The sequence below is a fragment of the Pholcus phalangioides genome, unplaced genomic scaffold, assembly GCF_987345545.1.
Source record: "Pholcus phalangioides strain wild (caught in Gottingen) unplaced genomic scaffold, Ppha-v1.0 ptg000004l_1, whole genome shotgun sequence".
Lineage (NCBI taxonomy): Eukaryota > Metazoa > Arthropoda > Arachnida > Araneae > Pholcidae > Pholcus > Pholcus phalangioides.
In genome coordinates, this window is record NW_028301597.1 from 26,187,170 (window position 1) to 26,199,853 (window position 12,684).

General features: G+C 41.2%; 2 protein-coding genes across 2 annotated transcripts in view; one reads left to right on the plus strand and one right to left on the minus strand.

Annotated features, from left to right (window-relative positions):
• LOC149087002 (sodium/potassium-transporting ATPase subunit alpha-like) overlaps positions 1–12,684 on the plus strand; it is an 82,343-nt gene that overhangs the window by 1,805 nt on the left and 67,854 nt on the right. The gene's annotated exons all lie outside the window — the stretch shown is intronic.
• Pex3 (peroxisomal biogenesis factor 3) lies at positions 5,237–6,582 on the minus strand. The gene has a single exon (XM_089231220.1). The coding sequence runs from the start codon at positions 6,440–6,442 to the stop codon at positions 5,345–5,347; it is 1,098 nt and encodes a 365-aa protein (XP_089087346.1). The 5' UTR covers positions 6,443–6,582; the 3' UTR covers positions 5,237–5,344.

Below are 12,684 nucleotides of genomic sequence, written 5' to 3' on the forward strand. Positions count from 1 at the left end.
TACTTATTGAGTCATCAAATATTGTTTTTAACATAATTTTTTATTATTGGTTTCTAGAAATAACATACAGAGAGACCTCTCTCTCTCTCTCACTGCATATCTTCAACATCACGGTAGATCCTCCTTTATCCAGGGGAGTTATTAAGGTTGGTTGAGGCACTGGGCTCAGAAATCTGGCAGAATAAGATACTAGTCCCCCCCCCCCTTAAATTAAAGAAACTGTAATGTTGGGTTTCACGGGAATCTTCAGATATTGGTGCATGGTACATCCGCTATTGAACCTGCCATTGCCTTTATAAAAAATAAAGATGGGATGAATCTATTTCAGACATGATTATATGTCTCTGCAAAGCCGTAAAAGTGTTGGAATAATAGTGTTTGGAAGTTAGCATTCCAGATGGCACACATTGAAAGGAGATACATGTTCTCTTTTAATCCACGTTTCCCCTACATACATGCACTTGCTGAAAGAAGGTTAAGAAGAGTTTAACATTATTGAGATGAGCTTGGTTTATTTATACATTTTCACTTGAATTCAACAAAAATAACTCAAATTATTAAAAGTTTCTCTTTGGTCCTGGACCTCGTTCTTAGTTTGCAAGAACAGTAGACTTTTGATAATGCCGCCATGTGCTAATCTGGTGTTTTTAGGCAGGCTTTCTTCTAGCATAAAAGAAGAAAGCATGTCCCTATACAGAGGCGAACATGAGGTGGTTGTGCTCAGGAGCTTGTGCCACACCCATGCCAACCAAAAATTGGAGAAAAGTTTCGTGCTTTCCTAAGCAAATGGGCAGAGATACTGGGTTGCCCCCCCCCCCCCAGCGTCACAGGTGGAGTCGATAGATCAAATGTATGTGTGTGTGTGTGTATATATATGAATTGACATGATCATCGTGGCCCCCCCCCCCAGACTTTTAAGTCTATCTCCGCCTATGCCTTTTGTGCCCCCCTCCAAAGGTTGATCCTGTGTATGCCCCTGTCATTATATGTTTATGCACAGAAGTTTTTTGAGCTAACTTTCTGTAATCCTGCGATTTTGGGGAAATCCGACACACTCTGCGAGATATGTTCTGGATTATCGAGAGTTTACTGTATCTTCAAATATGCCAATGTAAAAAAACTAATCTGGTTGTGCTGGATATGGGAGGTTTCACTGTAATTTTAATTAATAACAACGAGACTCTGAAACAGTTGAAAGAGACAGTATGGGTTATATCAAGGCTTGAAAAATAAAGAAGAAAAACATTTAGACATCAGCATAATTTCTTAGGAACCATGTACAGATATTTTGCTCAAAAAAAACGTCCTGAACAAATTTTCTTTACTTTTCCCATGTTAAGATGAAGCATAATGAAATTAGAAAAAATTGCCACCCTTAGACTCCAATTTAGCAATCACATTCAGAAAATTTTAGGCGCCAATACCAATTTTCTATGGCAACCTGGGATTTGTCCAACCCTGTGTGATATATTGAGATAAGTTTCTGTAGTTCAGAATAAAGAACTGAAACTGTTATTGTACTGAATGTCTATTGTATATATGCTTAGGGAAAATAACAATACAGCGATACCCGACTTATGTAGTCATGTCCTTTTTAAGAAGTTTCCCAAAACACAATAGCTTTCAAGATTTGCTTAAAGTGCATCTAATTGAGGGGAGAAAAATCTAATTTTTGAGAAGATGACGCAAGTTGAAGTATTACTGTATTCAAATATCATTTTTTCAAAACCATTGTTAGCATTTATGGTAAAAAAATAAACATTCACACAAAAACTAGATTTTGACCAATAAAATACCACCACCACCATGGTAAATAGTATTTAAATCATTTGATAAATCAATGATTAAGTTTTTTCAATTTTTTTTTCAAAGTGTTCATTAAAATGCATAATAAATATTTACAGGCATTAACCCTTTAAGCGGTTTTTAAAATTTTCCTGATCCGCATTATAACTGCTACAGCGGAAATCACTAAACCTTCCAGAAATTGCCACCTATTTTCAAAAAGAGTTTTTCCCCCGATTGTGTGTGTGTGCAAGCTGATAAATGCTTTCCCTCCAACACAAAATAATAATAAACAAGGAAGATGAAAAAAAAAAAGATAGTTTTCTGTTGTTTCTGCTTTCCGCAATAATACTATACTACCTTGAAGGGAATAGAAAGACTATTGTCTCGCTTCCCTTCTGTTATCAGACTGTGGACAAAAGCTGACTCGGAAAGCATTTTAATAACCTGAGATATTTCGGGATTACCAAAATAAAGAAGATCAAGTTTGACCAGATATCTTGGGATTGCCATTGTAAGTGTTAATAACACAAAAATGAAACGTTTCAGCAATGAACAAATAATACATGCGTATGATATGCATATTCTGAGAGGCAAAATAAATAAGCAAATGAGGATGCATCATAGCCCAAAAATACAGAGTGCATAGCTAACAGCACGAACCACAAATTATTGGTGAACGGTTGATTCCAGAGGCATACCTCCAACTAGAAAAGGTATCCAAACAACGTGAAGACCACAGATATCGCATTCATATTGTAAGATGTTGTGTAGTTAATAAAATTAAAAATTAACTTTTTACACTTTATATGCACAATGTGTGCTCAAGAACCAGGCGTGTCATTTGGGGGGCAACGGCTCCGCAGCTTTTGAAAATACACTAAAAATGGTATATGTATATACACACAAATATATATACAGGCAAATCCCGTTATAACAAACTAAGAGACCAGAGAAATTACTTCGTTATAACGAAATTTTGTTATAAAGGAATTCAAGGTATTTGCATTTCTCCTACATAAACATATTTAGTGGATTAGAAGAGTGTTCATTAAAACGAGATTTTCGCTATAACTGTATTCGTTAAAATAGGATTCGACTGTATACATACATTGAGTACATGTTCTTTGCCCCCCCCCCCCCCCGGAAAAGTTGAAATGACAGTCCTGTCAAAAACCTAATTAGAAAGTTGTTGACAGTCTCTTTCTAACCTGAAGCCAAAAAAAAAAATTCCAAGTTTCTAAACATAGTATTTGAATGCGAAAAACAGAGGAAAGTTGAGAAAAAACAGGATAAAAAATGCAGGTAAAACACATTTTAAATTAGAAGTATCCTGCTTTCTAATTGGACGCATGCCTCTAGAATCAATGGTTCACCAGTAATTTGCAGTTCCTGCTGTTAGCTATGCCCTGTGGGATGTACATGTCTGAAGAAAAATATCAAGCTTTTGCAGCTATCGTTGAAATTATGAAAAAATGTATGTATTATGAAGAAATGATTTTTGGCTGTTTGGCCATCGTGGAATGAGTAAATAAATGTTCAGCCTGCATGAGTGGCGGAGATGATATTTTCAGGAGTAATTGATTCGGTACACTCTCAAAAGTGAATCCTCAATTTATGTGCGTATCTGAAGACTTTTGCTGCAATTAGTCAAAAATACTTCAGACTGTTTTCTGGCTCAGTCAGTGTGCTATTCCCCTCCCCCTCATCCAGGCACAGATCCAGAATCATATTTTTTGGGATAAAACCATTATATACGAGGGGACACTCAAAAGTAAACAGAATCACCTAGCCGTAAGCTGAGCATTCGTAGTATACGATTTCCCTACCAGCTAAGCATAAAACCATTCTTCCTAAGTCAATATACCAAGCGCCGTTGCTTAAAAAGGATGCATTTAGAAACCATGGATTTTTTCGTGGAAGCTATTTGGACTGTAAAAACAAATCCTGAATTTCAGAGCCTCGATTAATTGAGCTTCAAAAAATTAAAGCACTTTATCACACAAAACATGTCGGCATGGACAAATACAAAAATGGGGAATGGGGTGGAGTGGCTTTCTCCCCATTAAGGATATTATTCCTACCACAAAAGCCACACCCTGAGTGATTCTGTCATTTGAAGATCCTGTATTTCCACTTATGTATGTCAGTTGTTAAATCATTGCATGTTACCTATAGGCTATTAACCAGAAATCACATGGATGAATTCTATCGTTTTCAAGGAGGGATTTCACATGAAGTTTGTATATGCTATAAAATATTTGAAGGACAAAGTTTGTTAGAGGGAGCTATTTTAATAATAGACAGCACCCATTTTCACCCACTAGACAAAAAACTCCTCTCAGGAAGTGTGAACCTCTTACTTGACTGTTACCTACAGGAATGTGTTGTCTGTGACAACATATTTATGATTGATTCTGCATTATACTACTATTACTATTTTACAGTATACCAACTCTGGTCATATATCGCCATACAGTAATTTACTACCAATTGAGTTGGGCCAGCAATCTTTCTCACTAGAGAAAGTCATGTTACAATTCTGTCCTCGTCTTCAACAGAGGGGACTTCCAGCGACAGCAAATTGAAGCACCATCTATCGGTGGTCACCTAAGGTTCAGTAGGGAAAGAACTTATCTATGTTTTTCCCCCAGGCTTGAATTCGCAGACCTGACAGTAGCCTTCACACGGGATAGATTTTGTTTTTATTTTGTATTTCTGCGAATGTATATATGATCATTGTTTTTTTTATCAGCATGTTGGTGAGTGTTGATTATGTGAAAAAATAAATTTATTGACACACCCATTCTCTGGGAACGCTTCAATATCTTACTGAGATGTGAAGCTGGGTGCGCCTGTTCTTCAAGGGTCAAAAGTAGTTTTCACTGCAGTAGACAAGCATTTTACCACAATGCCACTTCTGAGTAATACTTGTGCCGTCTTTTTATCCCATATTTTGAAGTGAAAATTACAAATGCATGAATTTTTATGTTATGTAGGTATGTTGAAGGTCTGCCCACTTTGTGTTGATTTTTCAAATGGGAGTCTTGCTCATATTCGAACCTCAAAGTTGGAAAACTGCAGCTGAAGTTCAGCTGCTGGCAGCACTGTGATTGCTGCAAACAGGGTTTGAGTCTGGATCCTCGCGATCAGGCATGCTGCCACATGACATCACAGCGGCTCATGTAGGTTGCCTACTACTAGATGGAACCAGGACCATAACTGGGGGAGAGGGGAGGGGGCATAGCAAGCAGGGCAAGTGCCAATTCATCCTTTAACTATGCCTTTCCACATTCAACGGGACACCAAAATGCATGCTCACCCTGGTTGTCAAAGTATATAGTTGCTGCCCTGGTTATATAGCCTGGATCACTGGGGCAATCATCATTAATTTAGCGAATTGACAATCATGTCTACTCACGGAGTTCCTTGACATTTGAAGTAACTCCAGACCCATTCTCCCTACTTAATCAGGGTTTCGTGGTAATATGTAATCAATGTAAATAATAATAAAAATACTTTATAATAGAGACTGTGTTGAAAATAAGTATGAATAACATTATCGAAAGTCCTCGTGGCTGAAAGCCTCGTACAAATTAGCTGAAAATGCTTTCAAAGATTCATTTTGTAATAAGGCACGGTTAAGCGAGTCATTTTCACTGGGTTTGTGGTTATTAATAACATTGTATAGTGCTGGGATGATTTTCGCAAGCGGTGCAGATACATCATTCGGATTCTTGAAACGATTTATTGAAACATCACTCGATGCACCTTGACATTGCTTCGGATCACAATCGCTGCTGAGACTCATGAAACATTCAGAGACCCGATCTAACATCGTAGACATACCATGCTCCACACAATACGATAACACCCTGTTGAAGTCTTCACATTCCAAGATGTCTTTCGTTTCATTCACTATACATTGCAGAATGGGATCATACGTGGTCCCTTCCTCATTCTCGAAATCGGGAAACACAGCATACTGGGAGATACCATGAATAACTTTATCACAACCTCTCGATATATCATAATAAATATTCTGGAAAATCTTATCGAAATCCCTCAGCCTCAAAGAGTCTGCCAAGCTGATGTCTCTGAGAACTTTCCTGACGGAATCCTCGATCGGGAAAGTTAGCTGGTTGATGCCGTAGGTGAAGAAATTAGATATCGTGGACATGTATTTCTCTTGGTTCCCTTGCTTGATCTGTGGCACCTTGTTGTGGCAATTCGAGTAGACATACCCACCGAAGATACAGATCTGAACTCTCATTAACACTACGAGTAAACAATGCGCGTAGACCTCGGTCACCATCTGGGTGAAGACCATGACTTTGAGTTCGTTCCACAGCTCCAGCTTGTTCGGCGGCTTGTTCCTCAGCTCCTCGATTACAGCCGCGACGTCGAGCTTCTCCGAGACCCTCTCGCGGATTTTGTACAAGAAACTGTTGATAGCGGAATCGCAGGTCTGTAAAGTGGAATCGAAGTGGCTCTGCTTCTTCAGCTGTTCGAAACACTCGATCGACTTCTGCGTTTGCCAGTTCATGAATTTCTTTCGCATGTAACCGTTCAAGATCACGACGCCACCCACCACACCAGTCATTATCACTAGCTTCCTACGATGTCGGCGGAGACAACTGCTGAGGCGTTGACCCATCTTTTATTTTTGTTCGTCTTTAGACACCCTTGAACGCTGATTATTTTTTTTTCCTTCAATTTTTTGTCGTCTAGGCGAAATATAACCACAATGAAAATTAACGCCGCTATCAACAAACGACTTCCTCTCCAATGTTTACGATGTTTACGTACACTACAGGGGTTGACCTGAATTTTACGGTAAGTAAAACGTAGTTTTTATAAACCCTCCATTCCATCTTTATTTACGGAGAAATGCTTCCATAGAGGGCGCTAAGAAATGCATCTTTTAAATCTGGAATTAAAATGGCTGAATTTAGTAGAAGGTATCTGAGACAGGGCTGGTAAATTCTAGAAAATTTCAACCAAATCTCATTTTTGTGAGGCCCCTCTTCCTTTGAGGCTCCCGGGTGTGCCCATGCGTTAAGATGGCACTGCCCCACGGTCCGGCATCCTGGAATAGTCCCCCCCCCCAGGTGAGGATCTTCGGCGGACCTCTCTATAGTGAATTTTGTAGCGTGAAAAAAAAGAGATGGAAATCGTCCCGAGCCCCCAGGGCTACAGCCATGGGCCCCAACATCCTGGAGGAGGTCCCCCAGGCTGAAATCTTTGGTGGGCCCTCAAACCGGACTTTTCACTGGCTCTTAGTGAATTTATGGTATGAAAAAAAAAAATAATGATGGTAATTGTCCCGGATCCCAGGGCTGGAGTCCCGTCAGCCCCCTTTGTGGGGGAGGCGATGGGTAGAGCGCTGTCAGTCTAATCGCTGAAGGAGCCATACGGGGCCGCAACTAGGAAGAAAATTTACTCTCTCGTCCGAGGCCAGCATCCATTTTGCTGCCTTCTCCTCCCCGTAATGTTGAACGTGAAAAGAGTAAACTCAATGCCCTTCCTAATACAGCATCCGGGCACCAGACTCCCATTCTCCAGTGCCGTGTTAACGTGTGGGCCCACCAGACACTGCTCGGGGAGCCCTCAAAAAAATGAGAACCGAAATTTTCGAGAATATGCCAGTTAGGGCCTCAGAAAGATAATTTGGTCCGGAGGCTCATAATGCTATTGAGGACGGCTCGGCACTGACCTCTCTTAGTTGTGGTTCTGAGGCCAAAGTGATTTTTCTGATGCGTGCGTCCCCCCACCTGACTAGAAATACTGGGGCGTCGGAAGTGTTTTGAACCTGCGGGTGCTCGTCTTAAGTTTAATGTAGGAAATTTTGATTTCTGAATCGATTCTTGAGGTGCTCGGACCAGTTCCACAAATTTCTGTGGGTGTTCGAGCACCCACATCACCGACACAGGAACAACTTATTGTCGATAATTGTGAAAAGATTTCATCTTCATGAGGCTTTCTGGGTAGGAGGTGGATTATGGGCGGGGGGGGGGGCGATACCATCACCCCTCCCAAGAGCCGAATAATATTGGAAAATGTGGTCTGTCTCATAAAGTACGGGAAAATCCAACGAACCCACACAATCGCCCCTCCCGATACATCGCTCTTGATCCACGCCCAGCCCCGGGGGGGGGGGGACCCATGCATCAAGAGGACAGCACTGGGCAGGAGCGGGTTCGTATTTATGGTCACTTAATGTTTCACGTGTTTATGGTCACCCTCATCCTTCGCACTCAAATAATTTGTGCCTCATCCACATCCACAACTCGACCTCAATAATAATGCATAACATATTGCATTCGGTAGATACATTGAGACGAATGGTTTCAACGAGTTTTTTCACTGTGTAGCGAAACTATGGCTATACCGAATGCCCTAGCCCACCCCCCCCCCCCCCCCAGGGTGGGCTTCAGCCGTTGAGCCCGAGACGATTCTCACCATTTCTAGTTTTTTCACGCTATAAATTCGCTATAGAGGAAAGCCCCCACCGAAGTTCCCCGCCTAGGGACCCCTGCTCCAAGATGTAGGGACACACACACTATATACCATATGTTTGTGATCAAATTCCCGAAATCCAGGGTTACAGTAGGGGACAGCCCGGATAGAGTCAAGTGTAGGGAGGGCCTCGTGATAATGAGATTTGGTTACAATTTCCCAAAATGAGTGTCGACCTGTGGTACATTTCCATATCACTTGAGTGTCCCGTGGCACATTTCCAGATCACTTCAGTGGACCGCGACACGTTTAACACGCACGCGCACACACACACACAATTACTCGTTTAATACAAATTGCAGGAATTGAAAAATTGTTGTAACCAGTACATCAGGTCTGATTAGGGGTGCCTCCAGATGATAGGGCTAGGCTCCAACTGTAGATACTGGGTCAGGCAGTGCAAGCTATAATTTCGGCGCCATCCCCTCCGCGATGTTCAGGTTCTTATAAAATGGAAAAAGTCGAATTCAGTGCCCCCCTCCGCATGTCACCAAACCCGCCTGGGTAGCCGCTCGGTTTCAGCCCTGCTGAAGGATGTCTATTCGCCTAGGGGCGTCATGATGCTGTTTGCTTCATGATCAGGGCCGTCTTAAGAGCATCATGGGCTCCCGGGCCAAGTTATTTTTCTGAGACCCTACCAGGCAAATTCTCGAAAATTTCAACCACATTCCATTTTTGTGAGGCCCCTTCTTTTCCTCGAGGTCCCCGGGTCGTACCCTGTAGGGCCCATGCGTTAAGACGGCACTGCTCATGATGGGCCCTGCTATAATCGCAATAACATTTTCTTATTTTCCGTTTTTTTTTTTTTTTAATCTTCAATTTTTTGACGATCACTTGATGGTATTCTGTATAAAAAAATGCCTTTCTGAGGTGAAATGCTGCTGCACCGACTTGCCAATAGTGATTGTGGTTCCTCATAAGTTCAGGCTGTGGGCAAATATGAATTTTTTTGGGGCACCCTTATATGCATTCTTCTTTGAGGCATAGGCTTATTCGGGGGGCGGGGGGGGGGGTACGTGGGTTGTTCCTAAAATATAAAAATCAGCCAGTTTTTGGGCTCTGAAAATTCGTTAGCCCTATGTACGTGCCCCGTTTGCCCCCTCCCCCTTCTTCATGGGCCGCACAAGGGTGGGGCTGACAGGTCTCTAGTCCTGGCCCGGCACGGTCCTCCTCATTTTTTTTGTTTTTTCACATTATAAATTTACCATTGAATGGCTCGTGGAAAGTCCGGCTTAGGAGTTCGAGTAAGATCCCAGCCCAAGGGCCCTACTCCAGGATGGGGGGGGGGAAACATGTCCTTCTTCCTTCCCCAAGAACCCGATAGTACAGGGCAAGCAATCTGTCAGGTTATAATCTGTCATTATAACTATAATTAATATACAAGTTATTAATCTGTCTCGTAGAATAAGAACTAAAGTTTTTTTATGGAAATGTAACTTTTCAACTACAAAGTGTTTTATTTTTGATTTTTTTTTTTTTTGTTGTAAAAATGTAACTTCAAATAGAGGCGCTGACATGAAGAAACCAAACATTTTGGGGGTGGGGAGGACTGAAAGTTGCTTGTTGTCCCGTATATACGGTACTCAAGCGCATACGCAGGAGACATGGCCCCCACATCTTAGAGCAGGGCCCCTAGGCTGGGATCTTTTGCGGGCCCCCCCCCCCCCGACTACTTTCACGGGCCCCTTTATGATGGATTTATGGCGTGAAAAAGAAAAAAAAATGGTGAAAATCGTCCCGGGCCCCAGGGCTGGAGCCTTGTCAGCCCACCCCTTGTGGGGGGCCATGGCAGGAGAGTAAAGGTGCATTGCATTGTAAGTTCATTAATCATTGGGGAAGGGTTCAGCCTTTCCCCTCCCTCACAAAATTTATTGGGGAGGGCTCAAATAGCCTCAGCCCCTAGGCTCCGGTGTCCATGACTTTAATTACTTTTTAAAATTACTAGCATTAAATTTATTTTGTTAGTCATTTATATCTATTTTGTATATTACGTTGTTATTTTTAGAATTGATCACACAAAATTTTCATAAAAGTATCTAGATCTATTTGAAGATCTAAAAAAAAAAATTGATAAATTTTTTTTAAGCCAGTAGGAAATTGTAAAAGTGAACGTAAATCGCGTTTGAAGTTGTTGAGTTATTTTAGGACTACAGATGGCGCTGCCACACACACCCACACGGCAAGATGGTTTTTATTTTATTTTCTTTCCTCCACCCTCAAATTAGCAGGAAGGAGCTGCTGCTGCAAAAGCACCCTTATGAGATGCGGAAAATGAACTCGTCTCTCTTGATCCCAAGGACGCCAAAATACAGTATAAGAACCATCGATTTTTTTTGTTTTGTGTTTCTGCTTCTTTTTCTCGTCCCAAGTGATTTTTTTTCATTTATAAATTTCATTTTCCCATGCTTTCCGAAAGGATTAGGAGAAAGATACAGAGGAAAAACAAGGCTTTTTTGGATAACATCCAAAGCAACAGGCATCGTTCTAGATTCGGCAGGCATATAGCGTATTTATCTTCGTTTCATAGCAAAGTATGATGTTGGCCCAGTCATTGAAACTCACGGATCCCTTTTACTCACATGGCCTCTCTCACATTTGATCAGAATCAACGTGCTTACGAAATCGTTACAGCAAGTGCATAATTGAGGAAGAATCATTTATCATTTCTTTTCACGTGACGTGTGATATCAATTATGTAAGGTGGGTCCCATAAGAACTTGGAGTAAAATCATAAAAAAGTAAGGAATATAAATAAGGGAAGCCCTCAGACAGTGCCGTCTCAGAAGGGCCTCAGAAAAATCACTTGGCCCGGGGACCCCATGATGCTGTTCAGACGGCCTTGCCCTCAGGCGGTATTGCAATGGTTTTGTCGTTCAATCCACTTTTCAAAGCAAGTAGAGAAGGCTTTTTCTGGAAGCTGCCCAGTGGACCCTCCCTGCACAATTTAAATTTCTATCAGTTCACGACGCTTTATAGTTTGCGTTGTTACAAACCTTCCAAAACTGATACATTATTTGTGAATGCAAATATTAAATTCATGCTACAATCCGCTTGCAGTCCGGTTGCACCATGCGATTGGTTGGCTGTTTCCGACGCTGAAGGGGAAACTCCATGGGAGAATTATTACTTCTAGTTGTGTAGGCTTCAACTGGAACAACTTCCAAAAAAAGCCTTCTCTACGCGCTTTGAGCAGTAGATTGAACTATGAGACTATTGCATATCATCTGAAGAAAGAGATGCTTTGTGAAAGAACAAATTACTTTTTGCTGCATCTATATATCTTGATTTTTTTATGATTTTAATCTAAGTTCATGTGGCACACCGAACGCACCTTGTATAACCTATTTCGAGCGTCAACCACTTTGTAATCTGTGAGTGTAGAATATAAGCTAATGTCAGTGTATGTAAGCGGTTGGCTGAATTAGATCGGACTGTCCATGCACGGTGCCGTTGAGTGCATACAAGATGTAAGGAAAAAAAAACTAAGTTGTCTATAGCGTAGTAGTCTAGGACGCTCCTCATCCGGCATATGAAAGGACGTGGGTTCGATTTCCCGTGGAGTAGGGGGAGGGGGGTCTTCAACCCGTGTCCCTCCCTCCACCGCCAAGACACTATTAGTGACAAATGAAATCTGCATTCCACTTTCCTTGGGAAAAATTTGCTATTTCAAGATGAAAGTTGTTGTTTTTTTAATTTTAACATCAGACTGATATATAGCCTTGGGCATTATTGTACAAAACTCTCAGAGCGACCGAGCTCTAAATTCGTCAAATTAATTAATAATTATTTAATGACTTCATTAATTGATTATTGATAATTATAATTTATTTTTATTTTTTGAAAAATAAATTCAAATTTTGCCGTAACAACTCATTGTGTTGTCACCAAAAGGGGGAAGGCGGGGGGGGGGGGGAGGCTGTGATCAACTTCGGTGATTAACCCCTCCCATTAAATGTGGCCCGCGTAACCTTCCGAAAATATTGATGTTGCCTTCCAATGCAAAACGTACACCTAAAAATCAAACCAAGGATTTTGGTGTGTAGTACACACCAAAATCCTACCGTAGAGGCAGTTGAATTTTCTTTTCATCTTCGCTCTGTGCTATTTGAATCGGCTATTGATCTGCAGTCTCCGTGCGTGTTTTTCTTTGGCAATTTCTATAAAAAACAGTCCTTCGGAGAACTGGACCCTCAATAAAGGTGAACTATGTGTAGGAGGAAAATATCAGAGATATACCGGGTGAATAAAGAATCGACCCGATATGATAGCTCCGATCTGAATAGCAAAAATTATCACGATGATTAGCGAACGCACATAAGTTGATGGATAAGAAATTATAAAATTGAGTCACATACAGTGAGAAAGAAGCATAACATTCCG